The sequence below is a fragment of the Pan troglodytes genome, chromosome 15, assembly GCF_028858775.2.
Source record: "Pan troglodytes isolate AG18354 chromosome 15, NHGRI_mPanTro3-v2.0_pri, whole genome shotgun sequence".
Taxonomy (NCBI): domain Eukaryota; kingdom Metazoa; phylum Chordata; class Mammalia; order Primates; family Hominidae; genus Pan; species Pan troglodytes.
Window position 1 is genome coordinate 47,854,707 of NC_072413.2, and position 17,747 is coordinate 47,872,453.

Sequence of the window (17,747 nt, forward strand, 5' to 3'; positions counted from 1 at the left end):
ACAGCTGGAAAGTTCTAAAGATAACTTTTGAATGCATTCTAATTTCATAAGAGAGGAAGAGTAACTCTCTAGTGCTCAGTAATCAATGGTACCTGCCTCCCCCTGTCTTCTCTAGATTCCTTAATATAGGGCTAAGTGATGATCTTCTCAAGTATAAAAGTGTATTGGGATCAAAAATGCTTATTGGGATCAAAAGGACCTGTCAGATGCTGGGATGCCCTGAGACCCACCAATTAAAAAAAAAAAAAAAACTAAGCTAAGTGGTTATTAAATCAAAGACTCACAACGAAAAAATCTGATTTCTTAGAATACTACCATTAGCACTGAAGTACTAGATAACACAATCTGCATTGCTTTTAAATAAAATCTAATAGATAAAGCTCAAACTTCATGTGGTTTAACTTCTCTTTCTTTGACAATAAACTCCTACTTACTCCAAGGATCACTTGTTCAAATTTTCTAATAAAACCATAAAAGATTTCAATATATTCCTGAAAACCACACTGTCTTGCAAACATTTCACTGCTATTTGCAGGAATACTCACGAAGTAATGGGTTAAGCACCCTCTTCAGTAGTTCACCCTTAGGTGCGCTGGCTACTATTTCAGTCAACCTGTGAAACAAAATGGACATGCCTCTATCATATCTTAAATAAACCTTACAGCAATCTTCATATTAATACTACTTTCATCTGTATCAGTTCACCTGATCTTTACAATAATCTGAAACGTAACAGGAATTCATTCTTCTGTTGTGAGAAAATGGATCATAAAAGATATTTACCCAAGATTAACAGGTTCTTGAATGGCAGTTTTCTAAGATAAACCAGTATTTTTTCGACCAAGGCATATTGTCAGCAATGTGCCCACATATAAATGACATAAAAATGACATTTTTCTGTAAAAGTTAAATGTTTGTAAGTTTTCCTGCCATATCTTAATATCCAAAATGGTTTACCTAATTAAGCATCGAACAACTTTTTTTTTGTTTGGTTTTTTTTTTTTTTTTTTTGAGACGGCATCTTGCTCTGTCGCCCAGGCTGAAGTACAGTGGCACGATCTCGGCTCGCTACAAGCTCCGCCTCCTGGGTTCACGCCATTCTCCTGCCTCAGCCTCCCGAGTAGCTAGGACTACAGGCGCCCGCCACCACGCCCGGCTAATTTTTTGTATTTTTAGTAGAGACGGGGTTTCACCATATTAGCCAGGATGGTCTCAATCTCCTGACCTTGTGATCCGCCCGCCTTGGCCTCCCAAAGCGGTGGGATTACAGGCGTGAGACACCGTGCCCAGCCAGCATCTAACAACTTTTAAGAATGCTGTACATCAATGTGGTCCCCATACCAGCATCAGCATTACCTGAGAACTAGTTAGAAATGCAAATTCCTGGGTCCTAGACTAGATCTACTGAATTAGCAGAGGATGGGGGTGGCAATCTACGTTTTAACAAGCCCTCCAGGTAATGCTGAAGCATGTTAATTTTTTTTATTTTTGAGACAGAGTTTTGCTCTGTTGCCAAGGCTGGAGTGCAATGGCGCAATCTCGGCTCACTGCAACCTCTGCCTCCTGGGTTCAAGAGATTCTCCTGCCTCAGCCTCCCAAATAGCTGAAATTACAGGCATGCACCACCATGCCCGGCTAATTTTTTTTTTTTTAATTTAGTAGAGTCGGGGTTTCACCATGTTGGTCAGGCTGGTCTGAACTCCTGACCTCAGGTGATCCATCCCCCTCGGCCTCCCAAAGTGCTGGAATTACAGGCGTGAGCTACAGTGCCTGATCAACTTTATTTATTTATTTAATGTAGACTAGTTAAGTGAAGCAGTGGGAGTGGAAAAGGAACAAAGAAATGATGTATGTTAAACTTTAGGAACCACTGCTATAGAATATGAGTCAGCAGGGCCTTCCAGCTAGCTGGAATACAGCTGAAATACAAAAATACAGCTACAATCATCACTTTACCTCACCTTACTTCCCTTTTTCTTACGTAAACCAGAATTTCTCTCCCTTTGCCCTCTGCACAAGATATCCATCTGTCTTCTCACAGAGTAGCTAGTAAGTCTCCTCAATTTACCAAGAAATCATAACCATTTGAAGTAACCCAAAACTTAGCTAAAAAACACATTGGGCTTGCTTCGGCAGCACATATACTAAAATTAGAACGAAACAGAGATTAGCACGACCCCTGCACAAGGATGACATGAAATTTGTTAAGTGTTCCACATTTTTTAATTTTAAATTTAAAATTTTAAAAAATTAAAATGAAAAAGAAAGACATTGGCTGGGCCCGGTCGCTCATACCTGTAACTCCAACACTTTAGAAGGCTGAAGCAGGAGGATTGCTAAAGCCACAAGTTCATGACCAACTTGGGCGACAAAGCAAGACCCCATGTCTACAAAAAAATTTAAAAATTAGCCAGGCATTGTGGTGGGCTCCTGTAGTTCCATCTACTTGGGAGGCTGAGGCAGGAGGATTGCTTGAGCCCAGGAGTTCAAGACTGCAGTGAGCTATGATCACGCCAACTGCACTCCAGCCTCAGGGAAGGGGGAGTGAGACACCACCTCTAAAAAAACTAAAGACAACCGAGCGCAGTGGCTCATGCCTGTAATCCCAGTACTTTGGGAGGCCGAGGCAGGCAGATTGCCTGAGGTCAAGAGATCAAGACCAGCAAGGCTAACATGTTGAAACCCCATCTCTACTAAAAATACAAAAGTTAGCTGGGCGTGGTGGCGCACGCCTATAGTCCCAGCTACTCGGGAGGCTGCGGCAGGAGAATCGCTTGAACCTGGGATGCAGAGGTTGCAGTGAGCTGAGATCGTGCCACTGCTCTCTAGCCTGAGCAACAGAGCGAGACTCCATCTCAAAAAAAAAAAAAACACCTAAGGACATACATTTGCCTCTCCCAAATAAGACTTAATTGCTTACATGCACATTCATGTAGTACAAACAGTCTAAATTGAGTTACGTTATCTAAGTAAAACAATTTTATCTCACAGTTCTTTCACGTTCTGACATATGACCCATTTTACCTTTTTTTTAAGAGACAGGGTCTCATTATGTTGCCCAGTACATTTTAATACAACATGAAATGGGTTTAAAAACAAAACACTTTACCTTTCCAAAGTAAGCAAAGGTTCAGCAGCTCTAGCATGATCAAGTGGATAGCGTTCACGAACAGCAAATTTAACATCATCTGCCTCATCAGTTCGAAACCTTAGAATATTTAAAATTACGTACTCATAATCTGTAAGAACAATGTTCCCCTGCAATAAAATAAAATACAATTTAGCACTCTTTCAAATAATTTTTGAGGCCGGGCACAGTGGCTCACACCTGTAACCCCAGCACTGTGGAAGGCCGAGGCAGGCAGATCACTTGAGGTCAGGACTTTGAGACCAGCCTGGCCAACATGGTGAAATTCCATCTCTACTAAAAATACAAAAGTTAGCCAGGTATGGTGGCGGGTGCCTATAATCCCAGCTACTTGGGAGGCTGAGGCAGGAGAATCACTTGAATCTGGGGGGTGGAGACTGCAGTGAGTTGAGATCGCACCACTGCATTCCAGCCTGGGCAACAAGAGCAAACTCTGTCTCAAAAAAAAAAAAAAAAGGAAATAAAAAAACAAAACAAAACAGAAAAAAACAAAGCAAATCATTTTTGAGACTACTTAAAAATTGAGAAAGAAGCCAGGCATGGTGGCTCATGCCTGTAATCACAGCACTCTGGGAGGCCGAGGCAGGAGGATCACCTGAGGTCGGGAGTTCAAAACCAGCTTGACCAACATGGAGAAACCCTGTCTCTACTAAAAATACAAAATTAGTTGGGCGTGGTGGTGCATGCCTGTAATCCCAGCCACTTGGGAGACTGAGGCAGGAGAATCACTTGAACCTGGGAGGTGGAGGTTGCAGTGAGCTGAGACTGAGCCATTGCACTCCAGCCTGGGCAACAAGAGCGAAACTCTCGTCTTAAAAAAAAAAAAAAAAAAAAAAATTGAGAAAGAAAATGTGGTCAATTTCAGAAGCCAGCCAGGCAAGGAACATATTACACTTTCACCTGCAATTTGTCTTTTAATATTAATAGTTACATGGCAAGAGCAATATAGTTAATTATACCATTTGCCCACATATTTCCACATTTGGTAATGTAGCCCAATGAAGTAACTCCAACACTCCAGTAAAACCAAAGGCAATATGCTTAAAGATGTTCACTGAATGGCTGGGCGCGGTGGCTCACGCCTGTAATCCCAGCACTTTGGGAGGCTGAGGCGGGCAGATCACCTGAGGTCCGGAGTTCAAGACCAGCCTGACCAACATGGAGAAACCCCGTCTCTACTAAAAATACAAAATTAGCCAGGCATGGTGGCGCATGCCTGTAATCCCAGCTACTCAGGAGGCTGAGGCAGGAGAATGGCTTGAACCTGGGAGGCGGAGGTTGCTGTGAGCCGAGATCACACCATTGCACTCCAGCCTGGGCAACAAGAGCGAAACTCCGTCTCAAAAAAAAAAGATGTTCACTGAAATTTATCTACAATAGAAAAAAAAAAAACCCAAACAGCCTAAATGTAAAAGTTAGGGAAATTAAATTATGATAGCTCAACACAACAAAATAGTAGAAAGAGGTTACCTAATGGAAACAATGTTAAAAAGAAAAAAAGGAAAATATAAATAATGTTAGGTAAAACATAGCAAAGACACACAAAAAAGTTGTATCCTAGAAAATGGAAGGCATATGTAGGCTAAAATGAAATTACTTCTTAAAGATTTAGAATTAAAGACTTTAAAATTTAATATTGCTAGATAACCTTTTCAATAAAAAAGAAGGGGGAACATAATGAAAATAAAGCTAACGAAAGAATACCACCTTCCAAATTTATTACTGACAGTGAAGATCAGAGTTACTCTACAGGTGTAATTAAAATACAAAGAAGCATCCATGAAAACAGTCAAAAATGCCTTACAGCTGTTTACAAGATAGTCACAGAATACGGTGGGAGTAATCCCAAATTCATCTGAAATGACAGGTTGCAATGTAAGTGGCTTCAGTAAATGTAGCCACCATTTACCTTGGTTAGAGGGATAGATAACCAGAAATTACTAAGTGCTGAAAAACTAGTAGCAGGCCGGGCGCAGTGGCTCATGCCTGTAATCCCAGCACTTTGGGAGGCCAAGGTGGGCAGATTATCTGAGGTCAGGAGTTCAAGACCAGACTGGCCAACATGGTGAATCCCTGTTTTACTAAGAGTACAAAAACTAGCTGGGCGTGGTGGCAGGTGCCTGTAATCCCAGCTACTCGGGAGGCTAAGGCAGGAGAATCGCTTGAACCCGGGAGGCGGAGGTTGCAGTGAGCCAAGATCACACCACTGCACTCCAGCCTGGCGACAGGGTGAGACTTATTCTCAAAAAAAATTAAAAAATAAAAAAAAAGAAAGAGTAAAGACTCAGGTTAGAGTAGAAAAGGACATTTACTACACAAATAATCAGCAAAGGGCTCATAATCAGATTAGATAAAGAGCTCTAAGAGATCATATCAAATGTTGCTAAGGATGTGGAGCTAAGGGAATTCTCAACATCAATGAATCTCACAGACATTATACATTGAATAAAAGAGCCAGGCGTGGTGGCTCACCCCCGTAATCCCAACACCTTAGGAGGTTGAGATGGGAAGATTGCTTGAGCCAGGGGTCCAAGGTCAGCCTGGGAAACGAAGTGAGAGTCTGTCTCTACAAAAAATAAAAAAATTGGCCAGGCATGGTGGTGCACATCTGTGGTACCAGCTACATGAAAGGCTAAGGCAAGAGGGTCACTTGAGCCCAGGAGGCCGAGTTTGCAGTAAGCCCTGATCATGCCACTGCATTCCAGGCTGGCCAACAGAGCAAGACTCTATCTCAAAAAAATAAAAAAATATTGCATAAAATAAGGCAGACCCAATGTCATGCATTGCTTAACAATGGGGATGCATTCTAAGAAATGCATTTAGGCAACTTCGATGTCGTGTGAACGTAATAGAGTATACTTACACAAACCTAGATGGTGTAGCCTAATACATCCACCAAAGATATGATATAACCTATTGCTCCTAGGCTAGGAATCTGTATAGCATGTTACTGAATACTGTAGTCAACCGTAATACAATGGCAAGTATTTGTGTATTTAAGTATATCTAAATATAGAAAAAGTACAGTAAAAATATGGTATTACAACAACAGTTCCAGGCCAGGCACAGTGGCTCATGCCTGTGATCCCAGCATTTTGGGAGGCCAAGGTGAGCAGATCACCTGAGGTCAGGACTTTGAGAACAGTCTGGCCAATATGGTGAAACCCCATCTCTACTAAAAATACAAAAATTAGCTGGGCATGGTAGTACATGCCAGTAATACCAGCTACTCAGGAGGCTGAGGCACTAGGATCGCTTGAACCCGGGAGGCAGAGGTTGCAGTGAGCTGAGATCACACCCTTGCACTGCAGCCTGGGCAACAAAGTGAGACTCTGTCTCAAAAAAAACAAAACAAAACAAAACAAAACAAAAAAACCGCAGTCCCCAGCCTTTGGCACCAGGGACCAGTTTCATGGAAGACAATTTTTCCATGGATGGGGGGTGCAGGGGTATGGTTTCCGGATGAAACTGTTCCACCTCAGATCATCAGGCATTAGATTCTCGCAAGAAGCACGCAACCTAGATCCCTTGCATGCACAGTTCACAATAGGGTTCACGCTCCTATAAGAATCTAATGCCACCACTGATCTGACAGGAGGCAGAGCTCAGGTGAGTAATGCTCACTCGAATACTGCTCACCTCCTGCCGTGTGGCCTGGTTCCACAGACCGGTTCCAGTCTGTGGCACAGGGGTTGAAGATCCCTGGTATAAAAGATTAAAAATGGAACACCTGTATAGGGCACTTACCATGAATGGAGCATGCAGGACTGAAAACTGCTCTGGGTGAGTGACAGTGAGTAAATGTGAAGGCCTGGGACATTACTGCATACTACTGTAGACTTGATAAATACTGCACACTTGGGCTACACTAAATTTGTTTTTTATTTTTTAATTTTTAAAAAAATTATGCTTACCTCAGACCAGATTAAATTTATGTATTTATTTATATACATACATACACACACACACACATATATATATATTTTTTTCCTTTTTGAGACTGAATCTCACTCTGTCACCTGAGCTGGAGTACAATGGCATGATCTCAGCTCACTGCAACCACTGCCTCCCAGGTTCAAGTGATTCTCCTGCCTCAGCCTCCCGAGTAGCTGGGACTACAGGCACGCACCACCACACCAGGCTAATTTTTGTATTTTTAGTAGAGATGCAGTTTTGCCACATTGGGTGGGCTGGTCTCAAACTCCTGACCTCAGGTGATCCACTCGCCTTGGCCTCCCAAAGTGCTGGGATTACAGGTGTGAGCCACCACACCCGGCCCAGATTAAGTTAGTTAGTTAGTTAGTTTATTTATTTTTGAGACAAAGTCTTGCTCTGTTGCCCAGGCTGGAGCACAGTGACACAATCTGAGCTCACTGGAATCTCCGCCTCCCAGGTTCAAGTGATTCTCCTGCCTCAGCCTCCCGAGTAGCTGGGATTATAGGTGCCCGCCACCACGCCCAGCTAATTTTTGTATTTTTTAATAGAGATGGGGTTTTGCCATGTTGGCCAGGCTGGTCTTGAACTCCTGACCTCAGGTGATCTGCCCTCCTCGGCCTCCCAAAATGCTAGGATTACAGGTGTGAGCCACTGTGCCCGGCCTGAGTCATTGTGCTCAGCCAAATTTATTTTTAAGATGTTTTTCTTTCTTCAATAATAAATTAACCTTAGCTTCCTGGAACTTTTTTACTTTATAAACGTTAAACTTTTTAGCTTTTTGACTCTTGTAATAACACTTAGCTTAAAACACATATCGTACAGCTGTACAATACTTTCTTTCTTTAGATCCATATTCTCTAAGCTTTTTTCCATTTTAAATTGTTTTGTTTTTACTTTTAATGTTTTTGTTAAAAACTAACACACAAACTCACACACCAGCCTAGGCCTACACAGAGTCAGGATCAAGATGTCACTAAGCAGTAAGAATTTATTAGATCCATTACAATCTTACAGGACCAACGTTTATATGCAGTCTGTTGTTGACTGAAACATCACTATACATACAGCGCATCAGTGCATGACCGTATTTGACTATTTTCTGGTTGCATATTAGTCCTGAAATGTCAAGTACCAAATAATTTACTTCTCAGATCTTCATCTCCTACATTCATAAGGCTATTCTAAATGGCTAAAGTCTGTCTAAACTCAGACCTACAGATAAAATGAAGGTTATTACTGGAAAATTTTATTTTATTTGTGTGGCACCCATTTCCTAGGGTAGTAACAACCTTTGACACAGAAAAAAAATGTTCCCCCACTCATGTTATATAGCACTATTACAAAATGATTAATAAGGAATTTTCCTTCACCATATCCCACAAATTTAACTTACCCTATCATAGAGCTCAATGATTAAATGATAAGCAGCTTCATCACTTCCAAATTGAAAATCTACAATTCTATCCACACCAAGCTGTTTTGCACTGACTAATCTCCGACTCTTCAAATGTTTTCGGCACTAGCAAGAGAAAGAAAAAGGCATTCATTTAGTAAAAGTGAATTCCTAACCACTTGGTATTGGTTTATAAATAAGCTTCTTTTCATTATCATCAGGAATATTTAAAACGTTGTGAATAACAGTATAGTCATAAAGTAATAGATTGCAGATGATAATCAGAAGGAAAACATTTTATTATAAACACTAACTCTGAAACAGTGTTTTATTTGCATTTTTTTAAGACAGGGTCTCACTCTGTCACCCAAACTGGAGCCCAGAGGTGTGATCATGGCTCGCTGCAGCCTCGACTTCCCTGGCTCAGGTGATCCTCCTGCATCAGCCTCCTGAGGATTGGGACCACAGGCACATGCCACTATCCCCAGCTAATTTTTTCATTATTTGTAGAGACAGGGTCTCACTATGTTGCCCAGGCTAATCTCAAACTCCTGGGCACAAGCAATCCTCCTGCCTTGGCCTCCCAAAATGCTGGGATTACAAGCGTAAGCTACTGAGCCAGGCTTTTATTTTCAATTTTTAAGTAGAGAATGATGGACCTATAGCAAAATTTGCTTTGTTGCTTTATACCACTGCTAAATTCCTTGTTGTTGTCCTAATGACCTCACTCAAAAGCCACAACCTTTATTTATTTACTTTATTTTGAGACAGAGTCTCGCTCTGTCGCCCAGGCTGGAATGCAGTGGCACAGTCTCAGCTCACTGCAACCTCCGCCTCCCAGGTTCAAGTGATTCTCCTGCCTCAGCCTCCTGAGTAGCTGAAATTACAGGCGTGTGCCACCACACCCGGCTAATTTTTCTATTTTTAATAGAGACGGGGTTTCACCATGTTGGTCAGGCTGGTCTCGAAGTTCTGACCTTGTGATCCGCCCACCTCAGCCTCCCAAAGTGCTGGGATTACAGGCGTGAGCCACTGTGCCCAGCCAACCTTTATTTATTTATTTTTATTTTTATTTTTTTTGGAGACGGAGTCTCACTTTGTCACCCAGGCTGGAGTACAGTAGCACAATCTTGGCTCACTGCAACTTCTGCCTCCCAGGTTCAAGCAATCCTCCTGCCTCACCCTCCCAAGAGTAGCTGGGACTACAGGCGCCCACTACCACGCCTGGCTAATTTTTTGTATTTTAGTAGAGACGGGGTTTCACCACGTTGCCCAGGCTGGTCTCGAACTCCTGAGCTCAGGCAATCTGCCCACCTCGGCCTCCCAAAGTGTTAGGATTACAGGCGTGAGCCACCACACCCAGTCCCTTTATTTTTTTTAAGTCTCTTTGATGACACTTCTAAGTATGCCAAATTTCCCTTTTGTGTGCTTCATTTATGTTCAAAATTAATTAATTGTTTCCACTAATCTTCTACTTCTAATACATATCAACTATGGACCATGAGCTTATGGCTTATGGTATCCTGTAAATAGTCCACCACCTTATATCCAGTTACCCCTACCAATTCTTTTTTTTTTTTTTTTTTAAGAGACAGAGTCTTTGCCAGGAGCGGTGGCTCAGGCCTGTAATCCCAACACTTTGGGAGGCCGAGGTAGGTGGATCACTTGAGGTCAGGAGTTCAAGACCAGCCTGGCCAATATGGTGAAACCCCATCTCTACTAAAAATACAAAAATTAGCTGGGCGTGCTGGCGCATGCCTGTAATCCCAGCTACTCAGGAGGCTGAGGCAAAAGAATCGCTTGAACCCAAGAGGCGGAGGTTACAGTGAGCCGAGATGACACTACTGCAATCCAGCCTGGGAAACAGAGCAAGACTCTGTCTCAAAAAAAAAAAAAAAAAAGAAAGGGACAGAGTCTCTCTGTTGCCCAGGCAAGGCTCAAACTCCTGGACTCAAGCAATCCTCCCACCTTAGCCTCCCAAGTAGCTAGGATTACAAGTGCCCTGCCACTGTGCCCAGCTTATTCCTACAAACTTTACTAATATAACCCAAAGAGAATTTTCCTCGTATCGTCTCTAAGCTTTTGATAACCTATTTCAATCCAATGTAATAACTCTCATTCTTTATTAAATCCCTTTCCTCCTATCCCTGGCCATAAGGTTTTTTTTCTTATTAACAATTAAAATAATATTAGCATATCAAATCCAAATACAATTTACTTGGCAATACCTACTCTTTTAGATTACATGTACCGTCTTTTTGTACAAATATTGAAGTATGACATGGACTGGTAACAACACTACTCTGTAGCCTCTAAAATATCTTACAATTGTTTCTAATTTTTTAATATAAAAGACCCTTTAGTTAAGATCAATAAGAAAGAATGCTTTCTTCAAGACTCAAATACGGTCTGGGTATGGCAGCTCACGCCTGTAATCCCAGCACTCTGGGAGGCCGAGGCAGGCGGATCACGACGTCAGGAGTTCAAGACCAGCCTGGCCAACATGGTGAAACCCCATCTCTACTAAAAATACAAAAATTAGCCAGGCATGGTGGCGTGTGCCTGTAATCCCAGCTACTTGGGAGGCTGAGACACGAGAATCACTTGAACCCAGCAGACTGAGGTTTCAGTGAGCCAAGACTGCGCCACTGCCCTCCAGCCTGGTGACAGAGCAAGACTCCGTCTCAAAAAAAAAAAAAGACTTAAATACGAAACAAATTTTACAGAAGTTAATCTAAAACCACCTTCAAAAAAAGGACAAAAAATCCACTCCTTGACAGAGGTTGAAAAAAACAACAAGAAACACATAAATTCATTATTAAAATTAATGCTAACATTTTCATAACTAAGAAGAGTTCTTCTCCAGACCTTATAGCTCAAATTGACTGAAATTCGCATTTTATATACTCACATAGGCAGAATAACTTCCTAGGATAAACAATCTGCTCCTCCTTAACTCAGTAGTTTTAAGAATGACCTATACTGATTTGATTAAACAGTAACCTACATGTAGGGCTATCTTTAAATCCCTAGAGGAAAATCACAATCAGTTCTTCCAGAGTCCCTGAGTAATAATTTTATTCAAGAAAAATGAAGACAAAAGGCATCATTGAAAGGACAGAAGTTCACACAAAGGAATAGTAAAAAGGGGATTATTTATCATGGAGAGTACAGATGGACACATAGTACATATTTAAAGCTTGTTTCATTTCCCTATCAACAGCTTGGTGAAATCAACCTGCTGCTGTGTGCCACAAAGCTATAGCTGTCATCCCCAAATGTGAATACTGGAACAACCACTGTGATTTATCACATAATAGACATAACTCTGCCTGTGCCAGGCAACAGTAACAGCTCTTTGATTTATAAAGTGCTTAACATTGTCTGCTCCATTGAGGAAATCTTTCTATACATTTAGATTGACACGTACACCTAACCCATAGAATTCTAAGTATTTTTTAAAGTGACTGACCTATTAGTGTAGTCTGATTTGGAGATGTTTACACAATCCCAGTGTCCTATTTCATTGGCCTGTTACCTCATCCATAAAACTGAAATTGTATTTGTTCTTCACAGTCCACTGAGTTGCTAAACAACTTAAATGAAATACATATTATTCATCTGCCTTAAAAAGTGCTACACAACAGGTAGCATTATTATTGTCATTATTATTAAGGACAGGCCCCAAAAGAACTATTTTGGGTTACTATTAAATAAATTAAACTTTAATAATCTGAGAATTTTGTGAAAGCCCTTGTGATATGGAAACACTTACCTAATTTGTAATCCAAAACAGACTCTAAATTGCTGGGGGGTAAAGCTCTTCTCTGTAAAGCCTCTAATGAAATAACTCAATGCCATAACAGATACATTTCCAAAGTAAGGAGCGGAGCAGGAAGGAAATGAACATGTATGGAGTTCTAATATGTGTCAGGTATTGTTTCAGGTGCCTTTCTTTTTTTTTTAGATGGAGTCTCGCTCTGTCGCCCAGGCTGGAGTGAAACCGTGCGAACTCAGCTGACTGCAATCTCTATCTCCCAGGTTCAAGTGGTTCTCCTGCCCCATCCTCCCAAGTAGCTGGAATTACAGGCGTGTGCCACCACGCCTGGCCAGTAGAGACAGGGTTTCACCATGTTGGCTGGGCTGGCCTTGAACTTCTGACCTCAAGTGATCCACCTGCCTCAGCCTCCCAAAGTGTTGGGATTACAGGCATGAGCCACCGCACCTGGTCTGTTTTAGGTGTTTTATATATCATTTCAATTAATCCAATAATTTCATGAAGGAGGTACTATCCCCATTTTACATTTAAAGAAACTAAATTCCAAGAGGTTAAGTAACTTTTCCAGGTTATAAAATTACTTTCTGACAAAGCCATTAATTCAAAGTTAAGTATATGTGACTCGAAAGTCTCGTGTACCACATGAATTTTCAATCTATATGTTACATCAATAAAAGAATGGGTAGCATGCCCACCCATGTAAAAATCTGTTTTAATAGTAAAAACAAAACAGAAAAATAAAAAGACTTAGTAACATATTAATGTCAGTGAGTACTCCAAAAAAAAAAAAAATACTGACTGGGTACAGAGGAATACGACTCACAAAAGTGAGTTCTGGAAGATAAGACTAGGAAAAAAAGGTGGGGCAGGGAGGAGAAAGAACACAGAAAGCCAAGAATGTTAGGCTATAGAATATGGATTTAGAAATTAGGAAACCATAAAAGGTGAGGTAACTAATGAAAATTATACTTTAAAAAAATTAATGTTGGGCCAGGCGCGGTGGCTCATGCCTGTAATCCCAGCACTTCAGGAGGCTGAGGCTGGCAGATCACCTGAGGTCACGCATTTGAGATCAGACTGGCCAACATGGTGAAACCCCATCTCTACTAAAAATAGAGAAATTAGCCGGGTCTGGTGGCACACACCTGTAATCCCAGCTACTGAGGAGGCTGAGGCAAGAGAATCACTTGAACCTGGGAGGCAGAGGTTGCAGTGAGCCAAGACTGTGCCACCGCACTCCAGCCTGGGTGACAGAGCGAGACTCCTTCTCAAAAACAAACAAAAAAACAAACAAACAAAAACAAAAAAATTAACGTTGGTCTAATTTAGAATTGTTTTGATGCAGAGAAGTGAATTACAGTTAAGGAACTGTAAGGCTGAATGTGATAAAAGCTTGAACTCTAATAGTGACTGCGGAAACAGAAGATCTGGAGCAGAACAGGATGTGAAAGGTAATGGGGAGAAATCAATTAATAAATATTCACTTTATTCAACCCATTATCTGTCAACCACTCCCTTTACCTTCATTTTATCTGCACTTTATTCGTAACAGTGAAGGAAACCCCAATTAAAAACTTGTTAGTGAGCAATCTCTTAAAATTTAGCTTCAAGCGTAACAAGTTTACCTTCATGGCAAAACTAGACGGCATCATATTCTTAGGCCACTCAAATTCTGTTGTATGAATTCGTATGCCAGATTCAAGTAAAAGTGTAGCTTTAAAGTCCGGTCTGTAGAAGAAAAAAGTCGAATTTTTCTTTAGGGTATATGCCAAAGCTAATTGCTAAACAGGCTTAAAATGTAGGTAAAAAAAAAAAAAAAATCAGTAATCTCATACTTAATTGTCAAAGAGAAAATAAGCCTATAAAATGTTCTTACTTTTGAAGACGAATAAGGTATGTCTTATTATCCACATCATAAACATTGTTTACTCTCATTCCTAGCAAGCTGCAAAGATAAAGGAAACATGTAACATGTTACACTACTGTCTGAAACATAAAACTACACATAATTTAATAAAAGCTCCGAAAGAGCGGATCTCAGTCTCTAAGGATATGGAGTCAGCCGAGGAGCAGAGTCTGAAAGCCATTTGGAGATTCAGTTCAAAACTTAAGAGTAACGATTTAAAAACAGAAGTGGTCTATCAGCTCTAGGAACAACACACTATAACTTGCGTCTTCCAAATGACCCAATTTTGGGGGAGAAATACAGTAAAATATAATCCAATTAATTTATTACAAAGGAGAAAAAAAAAAAGATAAAAGAGGGCCCCGAAAATATGACAAAGCTCACAGGGCTGAATAATAGAATCCAGACTAGAATCCAGATCTCAGTCCAAATCTGCTCAATCCAGCTAAAACCGCGATGCTCTCTCTCTCTCTGGGGTGAGGGGAGGGAGGTGTTCAAGAAACCAAGCCCCCGTCTGGAAACCTCTGAAGCAAACGACCACTCTGGCGTCTCGTGTTTTAACAAACGTTTCCTGCCCGACCCGGACAACCCAGGCCAACAATGCAAGAGCTTCGCGCTAGCGGGGCAAGCCAGAGAGCTGGGAGGACGCGGGGGATGGGGCACGAGGTGCCTGGGACACCCAGGGGTATCCTAAGGGTCACGGGAAAGACACCACACGCCTGTCCACTCAGGCCTAGGCAGGTCCATAGACGCACTAGGAAATAAGGAAACACATCAAGCTGGTCTGTTTGCGCCATGGGACTCCGGCCTCTGCCTCCTGCACTCCCCACACAAGCCTCGTCACTTAGGGTACTGTACCTAGCATTCAGCTCCGCGAGTACGGCGCGGAGGTCAATGGTGCTAAAGCGGCTCTTCATGGCGAGGCCCGAGGGTCACTACCGCAATTTCCTCTACTGCCCGGCCGGACTCGACGCCACTTCTCTTCCGCGCAGGCGCACTTGGCGGAGCTCTACGGCCGCGCAGAAGACCCAATATTCCTCGAGGCGAACGTATTTGTGTCGCTTTTCTGAGGATTTCGATTGTCAAGTTGCAGCTGACTCTCTTCATTGTACCAAAATTCAAATTCGAATAAAGATTCAAACTGTTCTCTTGAAGCTGCATTCCTTCCTGGAACCCTTACGGACCAGTCTGGTTACCGTGCCCCATTGTGTTTTGGGCTCAAGTCAGCCTTCATAGTGACCCCTGCTGGTCGAAACAATTTTCGAGATGATTATCAGGAGTATTTCCCCACAGGGGGGCCGTAGGGCTCAGTGTAGAAGAGCAAGGACCCCTTTCTGCGTGCTTACTTTGACATAAGATTTTGAAATGTAACGAAACGGAACTGCTTCGGTCCTTCTAAGATTATCCTCAACGATCGAGGCGAACTCTCAAAACGGAGTTCCTATTTTGATGGGTCCTGTTCTCCGAAGGAGCATTCTGCAGTTGATTACAGGATTCTCATCGAACCTCGGTCTTGGTACCCCTGAGACTCACCGCAGTACCTGGTGTACAATCGGTGCTCCATAAACACCTGGCAGCATGAATGTGCAAGTGTTTAGCTAGATAATGGTGAAATAAGATAAAAATAAAAACAAGAAGATTCCCAATGGGGGTGGGGTGGGAGGGGGGATTCACAGTGTAGTGAGGAAAATAGTCCTGTAAGAATGTAAATTCTGCATTTCTTTTGTCTTAGGATAGATGCATGGGAAGAAAGGCTACTTTATAAGGTGAGAACTCAAAAGAGGCAGGGTCTCACTATGTTGCCCAGGCTGGAGTGCAGTGGCTATTCACAGGCGCGATCCCACTACTGATCAGCACGGGAGTTTTGACCTGCTCCGTTTCCGACCTGGGCCGGTTCACCCCTCCTTAGGCAACCTGGTGGTCCCCCGCTCCCGGGAGGTCACCATATTGATGCCGAACTCAGTGCGGACACCCGATCGGCATAGCGCACTACAGCCCAGAACTCCTGAACTCAAGGGATCCTCCAGCCTCAGCCTCCCGAGTAGCTGGGACTACAGGCACGCGCCACCGCGCCCGGCGCTCGGCGTCGCTGCAAAAGAGCTGCTAGAGGCTTGCAGGCTACACATGGTAGCAACCAGAATTCCTACCACCAGAAGGCGACTCTAAACAGAAAGGGCGCCGCTGCTATTTCAGAACTGGTACCAGTAGATGCAAAAATGGCTATAGCACATACTGCACAGCATTACTGTCATACGGTACAGTAAACCATACAGAATGGCCCAAAATATGAAAGCATTGGCGAGAATGTGGAGAACAGGGAACTTTTGTATGCTGTTGATGGGAATGTAAATTAGTAGAGCCATTGTGCAAAACAGTATAAAGGCTCCTCACAAAATTAAGAATAGAATTACCATGTGATCTAGCAACAAAATCACTATCCTGAAGATATATGTTCATGTTCATTGCAGCATTATTCACAATAGCCGAGATATAGGGATAATCTACTTTTCATCAACGAATGAACGGATAATGAGTGCAAATATATATGTACACACACACACACACATACATACAGTGGAATATTAATCAGCTTTCAAAAAAGAAATAAATCTTGCTGTTTGCAACTGGCATGGATTTAACAACATGGATGAACCTGGAGGACATTATGCTAAGTGAAATAAGCCAGACATAAAAAGACAAATACTGCATGATCTCACTTATACGTGGAATCTAGAAGTTTCTCATAGAAACAGACAGCAGAAATGTGGTTTCCAGGACTTGGGATGTGGGGGAAATGGGAAGATACTGGTCAAAATGCACAAACTTTCGGTTATACGTGGAATAAGTTCTGGAGACTTAATGTACAACATGCTGATTATAGTTCATAGTAATGTACTGTATGCTTGAAATTTGCATGGGAACAGAAAACCAAATACCGTATGTTCTCACTTATAAATGGGAGCTGAATGATGAGAACACATGGACCCATGGAGGGGAACAGCACACACTGGCGCTTACCAGAGGGTGGAGAATGGGAGGAGGGAGAGGGTCAGCAAAAATAACTAATGGGTACTAGGTTTAATACCTGGGTGATGAAATAACCTGTAAAACAAACCCCATGACACAAATTTACCTATATAACAAACCTGCACATATACCCCATGAACTTAAAATAAAAGTTAAATTAAAATAAAAAACAGAAATTTGCTAAGAAAGTGGATATCAAATACACAGATACAAAGTGTGAGGTTATGGATGTGTTAATTGGCTTGATTGTAGTAATCATCTCACAGTGTATACATACATCAAAACATCACATGGCTGGGCCGGGTTGCTCACACCTATAATTCCAACACCTTGGGAGGCCAAGGCTGGCAGATGGCCTGAGCCCAGAAGACCAGCCCGGACAACATAGTGAGGCCCCTTCACCAATCTCTACAAAAAAATAAAAAAATTAGCCAGGTGTGATGGCGTGTACCTATGGTCCCAGCTACATGGGAGGCTGAGGCAGGAGGATCCCTTCAGCCCAGGAGGTCAAGGCATAGTGGCCATAATTGTGCCACCACACTCCAGCAGGAGCTTCAGA

At 42.2% G+C, this 17,747-nt stretch overlaps 1 protein-coding gene and 1 non-coding gene across 8 annotated transcripts in view; one reads left to right on the forward strand and one right to left on the reverse strand.

Moving 5' to 3' along the window:
* Positions 1 to 15,731, reverse strand: part of NEMF (nuclear export mediator factor) — a 69,696-nt gene extending 53,965 nt beyond the window's left edge. For 4 of the 7 annotated variants that reach the window (XM_009427766.5, XM_009427767.5, XM_054666511.2 and 1 more), the window contains exons 1-6: positions 15,020 to 15,731; positions 14,132 to 14,200; positions 13,881 to 13,983; positions 8,478 to 8,603; positions 3,110 to 3,258; positions 546 to 613 (exon numbers count right to left, since the gene is read on the reverse strand). In XM_009427766.5, the coding sequence (XP_009426041.3) occupies positions 546 to 613; positions 3,110 to 3,258; positions 8,478 to 8,603; positions 13,881 to 13,983; positions 14,132 to 14,200; positions 15,020 to 15,078 (574 nt within the window). In that variant the 5' untranslated portion in view covers positions 15,079 to 15,731. The remainder of the gene's footprint in view (positions 1 to 545; positions 614 to 3,109; positions 3,259 to 8,477; positions 8,604 to 13,880; positions 13,984 to 14,131; positions 14,201 to 15,019) is intronic. The other 3 variants (XM_063793333.1, XM_063793332.1, XM_016926046.4) reach the window with 2 other exon arrangements.
* LOC112205546 (U6 spliceosomal RNA) lies at positions 2,121 to 2,223 on the forward strand. Its single transcript, XR_002939483.1, has one exon. It is a non-coding gene; the product is annotated as a U6 spliceosomal RNA (small nuclear RNA).
* Positions 15,732 to 17,747: the final 2,016 nt, after the last annotated feature.